Source organism: Vespula vulgaris, chromosome 2 (assembly GCF_905475345.1).
Source record: "Vespula vulgaris chromosome 2, iyVesVulg1.1, whole genome shotgun sequence".
In the NCBI taxonomy this organism is placed as follows: Eukaryota; Metazoa; Arthropoda; class Insecta; order Hymenoptera; family Vespidae; genus Vespula; species Vespula vulgaris.
This window is the reverse complement of record NC_066587.1, coordinates 222,763-237,829: the sequence shown is the minus strand read 5'-3', so window position 1 is coordinate 237,829 and position 15,067 is coordinate 222,763. Positions and strand designations below refer to the sequence as shown.

General features: G+C 31.0%; 3 protein-coding genes across 6 annotated transcripts; 1 reads left to right on the top strand and 2 right to left on the bottom strand.

Moving 5' to 3' along the window:
• Positions 1 to 1,132: 1,132 nt before the first annotated feature.
• Positions 1,133 to 7,063, bottom strand: LOC127061689 (serine/threonine-protein kinase STK11). Its single transcript, XM_050988930.1, has 6 exons — positions 6,570 to 7,063; positions 5,786 to 5,906; positions 5,069 to 5,254; positions 4,816 to 4,952; positions 4,399 to 4,742; positions 1,133 to 4,211 (listed from the first exon to the last, which is right to left on the bottom strand). The coding sequence occupies exons 1-6, from the start codon at positions 6,905 to 6,907 to the stop codon at positions 4,051 to 4,053; spliced, it is 1,287 nt and encodes a 428-aa protein (XP_050844887.1). The 5' UTR covers positions 6,908 to 7,063; the 3' UTR covers positions 1,133 to 4,050.
• Positions 7,064 to 7,306: 243 nt separating this feature from the next.
• LOC127061715 (myotrophin-like) lies at positions 7,307 to 9,535 on the top strand. Of its 2 annotated transcripts, none has more exons than XM_050988991.1 (3): positions 7,307 to 7,449; positions 8,066 to 8,176; positions 8,280 to 9,535. In XM_050988991.1, the coding sequence occupies exons 1-3, from the start codon at positions 7,444 to 7,446 to the stop codon at positions 8,454 to 8,456; spliced, it is 294 nt and encodes a 97-aa protein (XP_050844948.1). In that variant the 5' UTR covers positions 7,307 to 7,443; the 3' UTR covers positions 8,457 to 9,535. The 2 variants fall into 2 exon arrangements, with proteins under 2 accessions (XP_050844948.1, XP_050844947.1); XM_050988990.1 differs by having other exon boundaries at positions 7,317 to 7,615.
• LOC127061663 (histone-lysine N-methyltransferase eggless) lies at positions 9,418 to 14,933 on the bottom strand. Of its 3 annotated transcripts, none has more exons than XM_050988847.1 (15): positions 14,578 to 14,933; positions 14,247 to 14,506; positions 14,028 to 14,157; positions 13,777 to 13,920; positions 13,332 to 13,696; positions 12,971 to 13,230; positions 12,468 to 12,876; positions 12,150 to 12,404; positions 11,697 to 12,041; positions 11,406 to 11,573; positions 11,005 to 11,313; positions 10,630 to 10,895; positions 10,163 to 10,496; positions 9,888 to 10,095; positions 9,418 to 9,793 (listed from the first exon to the last, which is right to left on the bottom strand). In XM_050988847.1, exons 2-14 carry the CDS (start codon positions 14,478 to 14,480, stop codon positions 9,889 to 9,891), a joined length of 3,426 nt encoding a protein of 1,141 aa, XP_050844804.1. In that variant the 5' UTR covers positions 14,481 to 14,506; positions 14,578 to 14,933; the 3' UTR covers positions 9,418 to 9,793; position 9,888. The 3 variants fall into 3 exon arrangements, with proteins under 3 accessions (XP_050844804.1, XP_050844805.1, XP_050844807.1); XM_050988848.1 differs by having other exon boundaries at positions 9,418 to 9,772; XM_050988850.1 differs by having other exon boundaries at positions 14,666 to 14,933.
• Between the last annotated feature and the right edge of the window lie 134 nt (positions 14,934 to 15,067).

The following is a 15,067-nucleotide window of genomic DNA, read 5'->3' as shown; positions in this document are numbered from 1 at the left end:
ATCTACGGAGAAGTATGATCTGAGACGTGTGATTTTTTTCTTGCTTTTGTCAGACGTTACTTACTACTATTTTTACTGCGTACAAAAATTTTTATCACGTACTAACTCGGTCGCGATTAGATTACGCGCGAGAGGGGTACAACTACAGAAGCTTATATACCGATACAATAGCGCACAGTGGGGACAGTATTTCCCTATTGCGCTTGTAGTTCATATTTTGCTCATACCTGTCGCTAAAGTCGCGTACGCTACGAGCGAAAGGTGGTGAACAGCCTTAACGCATTAGCGTGTCACCTTTTACTAGCAGGTGCCGGCGGCCGTGTCCAACGGCTCGTCCACGGGCCGTTAAGCACTTTCCGTTGCACATTTTGCGTTGCTCGTATATGTACCTGTATATATACTTACTTGTTTAGCGGATAATTGTACACGCGCGCAACCGAAAAGTTTTCAATTAACGAATCATTCGTTCTCCACAGAGTTATCGCGAGTGTGTGTTTTTTAAAGTGGAAACGAGAAAAAGGGTGCATTTCTCTATCGTAAAGATATTTCATAGCTAGGACAATAGGGGAGAATTCTGTTTGAACATTTATATATTAAATATATTATTTCCTATTTCTGCAATCATATAATAACGTTAGAGTCGAGAAAATATGTTTCTTGTTCTTCCATTAGTCAGTAAGTATATCTATATATATATATATATATATATATATATATATATATATATATATATATATATATATATATATATAGATACATCATTGGTCGGATATTGCAGCGAAAAGAGAGGTCGTTGAATGACAGGCACAGAGGTTATTGGATTAAATTGCGCGCCAACGTTACGTCATCGAGCGAAACTATCTTTGATAATGGATGAGCCCAAGTCGAAAGCGGATTAACTCTTTGCCCATTATACTTTCCTATTAACAAATTTACTTTTCGCTGCAATATCTGACTGATGATAGACATATACGTATATATGCTGACTAATTAATAAATGCGAGAAGATTAAAAATAATGTTCGCTATATAAATATAGTTATTCGAAAAATTTTTCTGATATTTTCATATTATTCGACGTATTCATTCGTTAACTTATCCGTTTGAAACGCTTTCGATTAAAACAACGTGTGAACAAGGCTGAATGGCAGTATATTCACAATTTTGCTAATACGTTAGTACATCTGTAAATTATTTTTAAATGTCTATTCTACGATACAAACTTATACATACATATATACAACATCGATCGGTATGATACACGCAGCCGATAGAATATGATATAATACAGAAACAAATTATGTCTTATCTTAATCATATTACCGAATTGATATTAGCGACGAAAAGAAAATATTTATCTTTAGGACATTTTGTGCATGATTAAGAATCATTTGACAAATGTATAATGACGAATATAAGCCCATTTCAGATATAATCCAATGGCCTTACAATTATTATACTATTATGCTATTCTGAACGTTTGCACTTTCGGTAAGCAATTTATTTTTAAGCAACTTTATGCATAAATGAATATATAATTGACACGTGATATTATTAAATTACCATAAACACGCATAATTAATTAATATTTCGATGATATATTGCAAAGGAAATGTATAGTGTAGATGACTATTTATGCAATTATTCGATATATCTATCATATGCTTTAACGTACGTAAAATTTAATTATTTCGATAATTTCGATTAAAAGGAAATATTTCGTTATTTAATATAATCCATTCTATGTGTGTGTTGTGTGTGTGTGTGTATATATATATATGCTATTTTTTTTTTAAGAATATGACTATAATTCTTACGAGCTATATCGCTACCTTCATAGCACATATGGGCAAACAAGAGTACATTCTGTATTACAATAAAAATATATGTATGTATATATATATAAATATTGTCCCCATAAAAACATGACAGGGACATCACTTTACATTTTCTTTTATACAGGCATACATTAATTTTATGTAATAATTGTACAAGTATATTTTGTTTAGAATTCTTGATGATTTTTTTTCGTATGATATGCAAGGTCAAAAAGTTGTTATCGTATAAACATTTAATATGCTTATTATATTTATCTTGCATCTATTATCTTCTGCTAACACGAGCAACAATTGCTAAACAAAATAAAAAATGTTTTTCTCGTTTATAATTCTGGTATCGTTTTAGTACTAGATAATATCTATTATATTTTTAAATGTCTATAATCAAAATTATTTTAATCTATACTGCATAGTTCCACTTTCAAGTGACATTTAGGCATCTGAATTCCTTAATAGAAGAGATAAATTACAAAACCCTAATGTTTCGATCTTACATTCTACTTACGTTCTTTAATTAAAGTCAATTGCATTAATTTTTTAATACGAGTTATACATTCCTTCCCCACAATGCATCCTTAGTCAATCGTTACACGATAAATTTCTGGCCAAAACAAGTTCGTTTTCTATTTATGCGTAATGATTATTATATTATAGTATCATACTTCGTTTTTTCTTTATCTCATAATAGCAACATCTAAATTTTTTTTCTTTAGCACCATCCTGATTTTTTATTTTGCTTTTTTCTCTTTCTTTTCTCGAATATCTACTCTGCTTCGATAATATTCAAGTATAAACGTAGAATGTCGATTGAAAAAGAAAAAAAAACGTATCATTAAACAAGTATACCGCTGAACTGATTTTTCAGAATGTATAACAATATTGTCAATATGCAAATACAATTATATACTGATTTTCATTTTTTACGATATTTGATGAAAGAGATGAAATCGATATATCATTGTAGGCGGAGATATACAGGTAATGTGTTTATGCTTTCAATTTATAATATATTCCATGTAATTGGTACTCCGTGTATGACCGAGAAAAGTTTATAGAGACATTCTTTTTATGTACATCCTATACACTTCAAATCATTTTTAATACTTATTCGATCATACTTATAAAATTCTTTAAGGGGAAACAGTATCTGCATTATCTTTGAATTGAATTATGTGTTATACATAATACAATAATAAACTCTTGTAAACGCACTAATATATAAATATAAAAAATCATGTATTTTTTGCTTGTAACATTCTATTGTATCGTTCATAGGTAGTCATCGCTAAAGGCTTTACAACATGTTTTCATTTTGAAAAAATTTTACTCGTCATGATGATCACTCTCTATCATTGAAAATTGAATATATTAGCATTGTAATATGACGTATAGTATGCGATTCAAGCAGATACAAACTTCCCTTAAGATTGCAATTGTGATTACGAATATCTGTATTCCATATTTACACGCGTTCAATTAAGTTAATGTACAGTACAAAAAAATCATCTCACTTAAAAAAATACTACATATCCTAGTCATGCTGGCGTCGTAATTTAGGTATAATTACATTGAACAATATATAAGATAAAATTGTTGATTTTCTTTCGCTTCTATAAATATTGAACTTTTTCTTTCTCCGTGTCTCTCTTGCTCTTTCCTCATTCTATAGTTACAAGTTAATGTAAACGCAATTATAACACGTTATAATCGATGAGCAAGAATTTTTTTTATCGAAAACTGATTTGCCCTTTTGAGTTATAAAATATCTGTGTTATTTTTTCGAAAACTAATGTAGTATAAATAAGAGTCTAAAAACTCTGCCACACCAGTATTAGCATATCTCAATTAATAGAGACGATATAAGTTGACTATTATCACTTTACTTAGATGATGTCAATTTACAAAATTAAATATAGAAACAAATTCTAATATGTATCATAGAGGCAATCTTATTATTCATAATTTCATTATGACACACATAAACAAACGATACTTTTCTCTTACGAATTAGAAATAATTTAATCCACGATCAATAGTGTATCGTGGACCTCTCAATATAACTATTTAATATTAATATCACAAATGTTTATATTTATGCGCTTTTGAACTAGTTCAAAAGTGTTGCGCTGTCAAACACTCAGTCATCTCCCCCGTAGAGAAACTTTGTAACTACCGGTAAAATATTTTATACCATGAAATACTATTGTGCCAGATCACGAAGGTTTGCAAGATGGAAATTTTTTAATACCGATACATGATATCGGTTTGCGCCATCTTCTTTTGCTATGTGTATTTGATTTGTTGTTACAATGACTGTTACAAGTTGGCTTTTGATCTTCGCTAGTCCTATCCATTTCTTGAAGTCTTCTTTCCTCTATAAAAACGAATACATTCCAATGAATCCTTATAGATGTTTATATATCGCGTTTAAAGCGCAAAAATAAATGAATCATACTTGAAAAGATAAAAAGGCAAGCATGGCAAAAAAAAAGAATTTCAGATATTTTTACTCTCTTACAAGACAGATATCATACTCTTTAAAAATACCAAATTTCGCGTACCATTGAGTTGATGTTCCGTATAATATGTAGGATTGTCATCAACTCCATAGTGATATTCCATCAGGTACGGTAATACAGTCATACTGTGACATTTACTTCCCCTCAAGGGAGGTAAAGGCACTTCGTTTTCCGTTCTAGGATGCCTACATATGGTCCAAGGATGTCTTTTTACTTGTTGCAACGTAAATCTATCCTCTGCATCTTTTTGCAGCATGCCTTCTATAAGGGATCTTAAAGGTTCCTCTACTTCTTCCGGTATTGTATATTCGCCTTTCCCGATGTTCTCATATAATTTATATATAGTGTCCCCTTCAAAAGGATACTGACCTGTTGTTATATTATATCTATACAAAATGGAAGTAACTACATATTACTATCCGGTAAAGATTTTAAGTAATCTCATGTTATCAAACTCACAATGTAACTCCACTGCTCCATATATCTACTTTAAATCCTGAAAATGTTTCACAGCCATTTGCAATTTCGGGTGGTTGAAAGGCTGGAGAACCTTGACCCATTTTGCATGTATCATCTATAGAAAACATATCTAGTGCCTTGCAAGATGGGAAAAGTATATCATTAAAATATAAAAAACAGAAAAAATCGAGGAATATAACAACTTTCATTAATTTCTCTTTTATAAAAATACATTTCATTCAAAAGTCCATACCTCTGCAACTCCAAAGTCACTAATTTTTAAGGTACCATCTAATGTCAATAACAGATTTCCAGGTTTAATGTCTTTATGTACTATTCCTTTACTATAAAGATACTCTAAGCCATCCAACAGCTGACAAAAATAATCATGTGCCTGCCAAAGTGGAAGCTTCTTCAAGGGTGTACTTTCCAACATGTCCTGTAAAGAATCTAATAAATAGAAATCTAATTGTTGTCAACTCCATGCAATCCTTTCTTACGCTTACTACTATGCATATATATATTTATTTATATAGTTATATATATATATACACACATATGTGTGTCTGTGTATTATATATGTATATATATATATATATATATACGCATCACACACAAGTGCGCGCTAAATATAAAAAATTATTCTCTTTATACAAGCAAACCAATATCAACAGTTTTCAAAAAAAAATTGTTATTATGTATTTTTACACAAATCTCTACTTGACTTCTGAATATTAAATGCAATAGTTATTTCCTCGCATATATCGAAATGAGACATCTTATATTAATATTTTCCTTTAGAAACGTTAGATTAATATTTCATGCCTTTTATCATAAGATCACATTTATTCGTATACTCGATAAATTATAAAATAAAAATACATAACATATATATTATATTTTTTTTTGTATATGCATGTATATGTTAAATAATGTTGCACAATAAAGTTTGAAATTCATTGAACTTTACCTGCAATCCACATACACAAAATTCCATAATTAGGTACATCTTTCTCTTTTCATCATTATAAAGAACATCTACAAGGTTAATGACGTTCTTATGTTTTAATATTCTTAATAGTTTTATTTCCCTGTTAATGAACATCAGAAATAATCAAAATGTATATACAAATAAATTAATCTATATGTGTATACAATCAGTGTTTGCTTGAACCAATATACTCATTTTTTCTTTAAGATTATAATTTTTCTTTACAATATGATCTATATTGGGATGCAATTTTATGACAAAAAGTCTTAAATGTAACATTATATGTTTAGATTATTTGAAAGTAATATTAATTTATTTGACACAAATAATTAATTCGTTACTAATAATGTATAAATATTATTATTTTTGTTAGTAACATTTTTATATATCGTTATGTAATATAGATGGCAATTGAAATCAAAGTAATATATCTAATTTATATAATCATATCTGCGAAAATGTTTAGCAAACGAAAAAATATATAATAATGAAATATGACAAAAGTAATTTACAAAAGGCAAGATATTCCATGATTTTTCCATCGTGAAAGTAATCACTGTACGTTACGGAAAAAGAAAATAAATAAATAGAACACAAATTGAATTCTTTAAAATGAAAATTATACTGTAGAACGAGTGACAACTTCCATGACGAATCGCAAAAGATAAACAATAAATATGTATAAATATGTATGTATGTCGTATCCACCAACGTTTATACACATATATTCATATACATATTATTACATGCTAATATAGCATACCGTTGAATTTCTCCATTTGGGAGTTTAAGGTGCTTTTTCTTTTTTAGAATCTTAACAGCTCTTCGACACAGAGTTTCTGAATCCAGTACTTCTTTCACCTTACCATAACTACCTTCACCAAGTACATCCCCCATAACATATTTACCGATAAATTTACATTTTTTCTTTTTCTCCTCATATATGATCTGATCTGAATCCACCCTATGGAAGAACATGTTGATTTCATCCAAGCCATAATTTGGATCATCGTTAATCCACTTGACTGGCTCGATATCTCGAAATATTTCATTGTCTATTTCTTCCTCATCTGGGTCACATATCGTAATCCGATTGTCCATTTTCACAATTCTAAGTAAAACTAATTGTAAGTCACACAAAATCACACAAATTTAACCTATAATACAACCGGCACCACTACTGTTGTGAATTACGATCAGGGGAGCCAAACTCGTAGAAAAGGTAGGAAGCAACAAGGGCTTCGAATAACGCCTCATTCGTTTAATAGGTGCGCCCGTGTTCCCTTACTATCCATGCGCTCCCTGCTGGTCGAATTTCAAAACTATTTCCATACGAAATACTTGCGCTACGATAAGAATTATATTATACGATTTATAAACATATCCAGAGATCTTTCGTATCGGTCGCATCGAGATCTCATAATCCATTTGACATTAATCTTCATTTATTTTATTATAACGGTAACGTTTCATTAAAACTTTCAATTTATCGCGCCCAACGCGTTATGGCCTATCAGTAGAATGTCGCTGGAGCGCTAACGCCGCCACGCTTTTTGTACGCTTATCGCATACAATTTTTTTTACATCCTGACATCACGTTCGGTCTGCTCTTTCGTGCGGATGTTTAACCAAATCTGATGGATGTAAGATTCGTCACATAATTGACACAAGCGGTTACAATTTTATATTAGATACGTCTATCGGTTGACAAGAGTTTGTTTGAATAAATTTACGAAAAAGATGAGCGAACTCGTTTGGGGAATAAAAAATGGTGATCTCGAGCAAGTTCGGGATATCGTTGAGAATAAGGCAAATATGACATCTTATTTTATAGACTTTAATCATTTTTACATATTATAGATTTATGATTAAATATTATAACGACCAATTATTTTTATCTTCTTAATTGCTTTATTCAAAGTAATCAGTAATCAGTTCGTTCGTGCAGTACTTTGCAATTGCTTAAATAACAGCTGCATCAATTTTGCTTTCTAATTATCTTTTACGATTGCGTGCTGTCGGTAATTGTACTATATCAATTCTTCTTACGTATATTTTATTTTAATATATTCTAGATTTTTATATGTTGCAACAGAGTATAATCTCATTCCAATGAGATATATTTACCGCAACATTTTACTTTATGTAAAATTCTATTTCATCTTATTTCGTTTTATATTATCGTATAATTGTGTGTGTATGTGTACGTGTGTACACACACGCACACATTATATATATACATATATCTTTACCCGACAGAATATCGATGTAAATCAAATGATAGATGGAAGAACACCGTTACATTATGCTGCAGATTATGGACAATATGATGTAGTCAGATATCTATTAGAGAAAGGTGCGGATGCTAATGTAAGTTGTATCGTTAAACTTCTCGAGTATTAAAACTTTGTGCCAAAGTAAAAAAATATTTATAAACGATTAAATAAACGTAACGTTAATAATCATTTTTCAGGCTACGGACAAACATGGGATAACAACATTACTAGCTGCAATTTGGGAAGGCCATACGCATTGCGTTAAGCTATTGTTAGAAAAAGGCGCTAGACCGGATGGATTAACTCCTGATGGAACAAGTTATTTGAACGCCGCTGAGAAAGAAGAAATCAAACAGCTTCTCAGAATGCACTAGCAGAAATCCTAACGTATACAAGGCGATAACTTTTTTTATTCTAGTATGTTAATGTTCTTAATATAATATCGCGATTGCTTTGTTTTTAATTTCGTGCATACTTTTAACCATCGTATTTATGTATTTTGAATGAAAGCTGTCAGAAATATGGGGATCACAGTTTTATAACGATATGTCGCACATGAAAGATACATAATCAGGGAATTATTTTTTAGTAGATTTCAGTTATACTAAGTTCTAAATTTATACTGTATAGTAACATCTTTTTATGTGTTATACGCATTGGAATTAATCTTATTTTTCCAATTTAACCGAGTATACTGTAGAGAATATTTTGATACATTCTATAAAATGAATTCATTTTAATCTATTTATTATTTGTTTATTAATATCGATCATTCCTTTCACATATCTTTCAAAAAGGCTGTTTTAATATTATATTTATAATTTTTCTAGTGAAAAAAAACATTTTAGTTACAACATAAACATTAAGTATTATTAAAAATGAAATATCTAACAATGTAAATTTCTGTTTGAATTACTTTTTGATTGATTTACTTTCAATCCAAGTTAAAAGTCCTTTTGTTCAATATAAATTATATCAAAAAAGATTATGAATGTGTTTATGAAGATCATGTCTCATATATATTGTCTTGGAAGATATAAAAAAATGTACAATAATCAAAAATCATAAGTCATTGGAGCATTGTTATGAATTTTGTTGACTTTGTCAACTTCATACACATGGCTAAAAGTTTATTAGAGTGCTGCGCATTCAACTGGCCTATTCTGTGAGATTTAATGCTAACTTGATTGGTACGGCATTCGTCCACACGCATCCCTTCTATTGTAGGTGGTACAAAATTAAACAGGTTGTTTAATAGCAAAGTTAGCAAAATATTATAACACATATGTAGATGTCTGCTTAGTGGAACAGGCTAAAGAGGAAAAGACTGTAATATATAATCGATGAATTTATGCAATATATAACATGCGTTTTGTATATTTTTGTTCTGTTTTAATGTTATGTCACATTTGGATGTTTGCAAAATGAATACATGTATACATTGATAATACAATCGTGTTTATCTTTTCCTTTTAGAATTTTTCTAAAGGATACCATAATAGTCCCACCTTCTAGTATATAAAATTTGCATTACTTAATCTTCTTCCCTTTTTTCATCATGTTTCTTTACTGTACACATACGTCGACATCCGTTGCGTTATTATTTAGAAAAAATGAACAGTTTTTAGAAAATTCTTATCGCTATTTCGTTTGTACTTGTAACAATGTACATTGCCTCTCATAATATTTTCTGCAATTGAATGTGGTTTTGCTATATTAAAAAAAAAAAAAAAAAAAAAGAGAGAGAGAAAAAAAGAAAATAAATTCTACTTAACAAATTACGACGTTAATTAATAGTTACATACCTTAGAGAAGCCGGCCTCTGCAATTTGATGCGCCACATTTACAAATAATTACTTTACCTGGTATGCTACCTACGTCATAACTATAATTCCATGTTAGTTCTTGTCCAGCTCTAATATAATTTAAAGCAAAAAACGCTACCCACGGAAAACGTACATCGTGCGTATCTACAAATACGTTTTGGACAAAAACGTTTGGGTCACAAGAATGCTGGAAAAATGATGTAATGCTCAATGTTTGACGATGAAAACTCTAATGAGAATTTGTAAATATTTACATTTAAGTAACGGCCTATATTTCCCGTTGTTTTGGCATCCATAATGTAAACAGCTTCGTCTTCTCCGTAAAAATCCCTTACAGATTTAAACTTGGGTCTATCTAATTGCATAGGCTCTACCGATGGATCGAATCTACTTGGTTCGCGTCTACTACTTCGATTTTCTTCTTCGTCGCTTATCGTAACTGTATCTTGATCCGTTGAACGATTTTCAAGCGCAATTGATTTCGTAGAAAGATTTTCTAAACTTTTCGTAGTACTTCCATCTTCGCTGTTTTCCTCCGAGCCATCTTGATTGAGTGTTTCGCCTTTTTTACGTTTCCTAAGGCGCTTTCTGAAATTACATAACTAAATGTAAAATACAAATTGTTACAACGATAATAGATAGGGTATAGGTATATAGGGTAAAAATATATTTCTCTTCCGAAATCATACTTAGCATATTCTCATGATATTCTTTAATGTACCTGATAGAAGGTTCATTTGAGTCTACAGAAAAATTCACGTATTTGCTAATGTTGAAATCTTCGTCAGAATCGTTTGTATTGTTTTTGGTATTATACTCTTCGTCGCTTGCAGCATTTTCTTTTTTCTTATCTTCTGCAGGAGTCAAAGACATTTCTGGATCAAAAACATCACTTTCGTAACCTTCTTTCATTCCTTCCACAACTTCAACATAATCCAATTCCGCAAGATATTCATCTCCATAATTTTTTCCACCTTCGTTTGCACCCTATGTGCCACGGAAACGGATTATTAATGATAATATGTTAATTTCATAGACGTCTTTCCAAACATATATGACTTATTGAGAAAAACTTCGTGCTAACTTGGCTTTATACCTGTTCAGTCAATAACCGTCCAGCATAAATACAAATAAAAGAACCAAGTGGAATGTCAGTGAGACACCTTATGCCCCACCCACGAGGTGCCGTTTTGAAGACTTGTAATTTTAATTTAAGCGGATGCTGTACGACTCTGTTCAAACACGTTTTTACGGCGCACTTGCAGCCAGAATTGCACTCATAAATACCAGTGGTTACTGGTTCTGGTAAACGTTTATAAACATAGCCAACAGCTGTATTTGGTACTCTTCCTCCCAAAGTTGCTCCTTGTATCGTCAGTTGCCAACATTGACATTTTGTTTTATCCTGCACAAACAGATTTTGCCAGAAAATATGATTAAGGTCAATGACACATAAATTATATATATTGCTTTATACAAGTAAATATATATGACTACCTGGCAATCGTCTTCGCAATCACAACTACAAAGAAAATTTGGATCTAAATTTAAGTTTACACCTTCTGTAGGTTCTCTTTGAGTGCTATATCTGATAGTATCGGGTAAAGCATGATCTAATTCATTCACGCACGGTATTGGCACATTTTCCACTCCATAACTAAGATCCTATGAACACATATTTCAGATTATATCGACGTGGTAATAAAGTTGAGTAATATCGTCGAATCATTTTACATTTATCATTATCGTGTGAAATTAAATAGAAAAATAATTTTAACATTTGCTTACTTTAATGTTAACAAAACATTTGTCTAAAACAAACTCTGCTAGACAATGGACCCAATAATCGAAATCAAATAAATCTACTGACATTGGACTAGCCGTAAGACGAAGATAATGATGTAGCTCTTCCATGTTTCGTAATCTTATACCGCACGGGGCTTGATACAATATAACTTTTTTGCCTTTGGGAAATTTGCAGAGTTGTCTATTCCAACCACACAGTAGAGGAATCGAAAGGGGCGAGTATCCTTTCAAATCATCTGGTGTAAAAGATATGCTTTGTATACAATGTGGTCCACATTTATGAGGAACAAATTTCTTCGTTTGAATCTCGTTTTGTGTTTGATAATACTATAAAAAAAAATATTTTCTATCATTCCAATAATATTCATTAATATTTTTCACACACACACACACGTAATTTTTTAACTGTGTTTTATGCAACAATGCTAAACTTACAACGATGCTGTGAGAAGATTTCATTTCTAGATTAGGATTATAAGCAGTTGTATCTGTTACTATTGGTTTTTTACTAGTACTTTTTTTAGCGACGGCACGAGACTGCGATGGTGTTATCGCGGAAATTGATTTAGGTACACTGGAATTCTGATTTCCAATAGCCGCAGTGTCCGATTGCTTTCCTATTTGAATATTTCTTGCCTCCTCGTCTGCTTCTACATTCGAAGTATATTCCACATAAGGTAGATTGTTTTTCTATAAATAAAGAGGAATAGTGATTGAAAAGGAAAATTATTTTTGACGCTATGAAATGCTTACATTAGAAATAATAGGAATACGATGACGACTAGGTGTATTGAGAGAAGCATGATGACCATGCTGCCTAGCATTTGCTTTTAATAGTTCGAGATATAAAGGTCCCAATCTGGCAGAACCTCTATAAATCCATTCTGTTCTTTGATCTGCATCAAAGTGCATTTGCACGAGACTCGCATCTACTTGTTTAACCCTTGCAACCCACCATTTACCATTCCATTCGGTCTTTACTATCTGACCATTTTGTAGTTTTACCATAGGTCTTTCTGGATACGTTTCCATATATTTTCTCACAAAATCTCGTGATTCGGTAGCTACGTCCTCCCAAACTCTAGGAGAACTTTCAGATACTACAAAGATATCTTTGTGCGTAACATACTGTACATATCCATCATCAAAGAACACCAAGTATCTGATAAGTTAACATCATCGACGCATAAGAATAATTTTTGAAATAATTCGAAAATATAAATATCATCCAAAAAATATTTCTTGTTATTATTAACCTGTACTTATTCGTAGATTTAGGAGGTTCTGCGATCACTCCGCTATAAAAATTGGAAGCATCCAATTTTTCCATAACTTTTTCATAATTTTCCATATCATGAAAGATAGCGACGACTCTGGTACCGACAGGAATCAAAACTTTACTTGGTACTGCTACAGCAATTTGTTTACCAAAGACAGATTTGATAACTGAATTGTACTTTTTTTGCAATAATCTTACTCTACAATGTAATGGACTTTTGGAAACCACATTTTGTACCTAGAAAGAGAATTATTTCTCAGATGAAATTCTTTGTAATCAACATTGTTTTTCTATATTTTGTTTTGTTTTGTTTTCCTTTACTTTTACTTCTTTTTTACCTTTGCTTTAATCCATCGCATGAGAGGATGTTTCATGATGTAAACGATACTGTCAATTTCTGGTTGAACTTTGACAAGGGGACCGCTAGGAGGTAAATCCAATGTTATCATTTGTCTATTATCCCTCTCGATGGGTAGTATTTCCGGTTGAGAATCTTGCTGCATTTTACAAGGTGACATGCGTACTTGTGTGACTTTTTTAGTTGCTACAATTGGATGGGCAATACTTTCTTCGTAATCTGAATCTATTTGAAGTTCCTGAAGCATTCGAATTTGTGGTCTGAAGTCTTCGTATAAACTATTTCTTAACGTATCCATATGCGAAGTTAATACTTTTATCTGATCATCAATGGTTTTATTTCTTTCTGTCGATAGAATTTTTTAATTTATTAATATAGCATCTTTAGATCTTTATTGACAAAAGTTATTCAATGTGTATAGATACCATCAATCTGTTTCCACTGTTTTATCAATACATTGTGCGCTTCCTCTATTTGATAATTCACATTATATCGATTAAAAAGTGATTGCAACGTACTATCCAATTTTTCTTCTAAATCCAAAAGTACTTCCGTCGGCAAATAAGTATCTAGGAATAAAAGGCAAAAAGACTTAAATCAAAAAAAGTTAAATATAGCTTTTAGAATGCAGTCTTATAAAGAAAAAAAAAAAAAAAATATTCTAATGTAATCTCACTGTTGTCATCAAGCTCTTTTTTTTTCTCATCGTCGGACTCATCGCTATCAGAAATTTCGACTTCCACCGTATGATCTGGAAAATTGCATCTCAATAAAGATTTTTGATCCAAGAATGCTGCTACCAATTGCTGCCAAAATAAAAAGAAAATCTATGTAGTTTCGATTACATACGACGACGTAAGTAACATATAAGTATTTCCAAAATAATGTTGTATACTTTTTGATGCTCCAAAGCCATATTAAAACATTGCTTGCATATTAGTTTAGGCCTTTTTCTCTTCTCCGTATTGATACCATAATATGCACAAGCAAAGGATGGCGCAGGTTTCATATCAACTCCCGAATTACATTTGAAGTTTATACAATTAGTATTACAAGTTTTAGAAATCTTAGCATTTTTAACCTTATTGCTAGGCAATTCTTCGTCTGAAACTAATTCTATTACTTCCATCTTCAGTGTTTCTTATTCACCTTCACCTAAAAATATAAAATAATACATATTATTCTTATACTTGTAACCAATTATTTACGTTTACACACACACATACCTAACCACTAACAAATATAATACATCGAGAAGATTAATAACTCTAATTTTTTTTCATATTTTAAAACAAGTTCTCTTAATCTTGTTACCCGATTATTGATAAATTATAGATGAAATTTAAAATTGTTTTGTCGGTGGATGACACAAATGCTGCAAGTTATGTCATTGTTATTTTAACGTAAACACACTTTGATAAAAATATACAATATTTTACAAATCCCAGCGCCTTAAACTCTATCTTTCAGTCATTGATTTAGAAAAATATTTTTATCGTGCATTCTAATCGAATATTATTTATAATGCAAAACAGTCAAAGTTCTGTATGTGCGTGATTTGTGGTTAGACGATACATGAAATCGAACGTTGCAAACGCCATCTGTAAGTAGCGGGAATATAAGGAAAAGACTAGGATCGAAGAAGAGGATCGAATTTGAATAGAATTTTTGAAAATAACGAGAAGAAATTTCGACTGAATGTTTTCTGTATTGGTT

Bases quoted from the DNA above. Each gene is read 5' to 3' on its own strand.
- LOC127061689 (XM_050988930.1), bottom strand. From the start codon at position 6,907: ATGGACAATCGGATTACGATATGTGACCCAGATGAGGAAGAAATAGAC. The intron at 4,953-5,068 runs GTATGGACTTTT...CCATCTTGCAAG, and splicing joins GTGACTTTGGAGTTGCAGAG to GCACTAGATATGTTTTCTAT. The intron at 4,212-4,398 runs GTACGCGAAATT...TCGTTTTTATAG, and splicing joins TACGGAACATCAACTCAATG to AGGAAAGAAGACTTCAAGAA.
- LOC127061715 (XM_050988990.1), top strand. From the start codon at position 7,547: ATGAGCGAACTCGTTTGGGGAATAAAAAATGGTGATCTCGAGCAAGTT. The intron at 7,616-8,065 runs GCAAATATGACA...TTTACCCGACAG, and splicing joins GGGATATCGTTGAGAATAAG to AATATCGATGTAAATCAAAT. The intron at 8,177-8,279 runs GTAAGTTGTATC...ATCATTTTTCAG, and splicing joins AGAAAGGTGCGGATGCTAAT to GCTACGGACAAACATGGGAT.
- LOC127061663 (XM_050988847.1), bottom strand. From the start codon at position 14,480: ATGGAAGTAATAGAATTAGTTTCAGACGAAGAATTGCCTAGCAATAAG. The intron at 13,921-14,027 runs GTGAGATTACAT...TTTTATTCCTAG, and splicing joins AAAAGAGCTTGATGACAACA to ATACTTATTTGCCGACGGAA. The intron at 11,574-11,696 runs GTAAGCAAATGT...ATGTGTTCATAG, and splicing joins AATGTTTTGTTAACATTAAA to GATCTTAGTTATGGAGTGGA.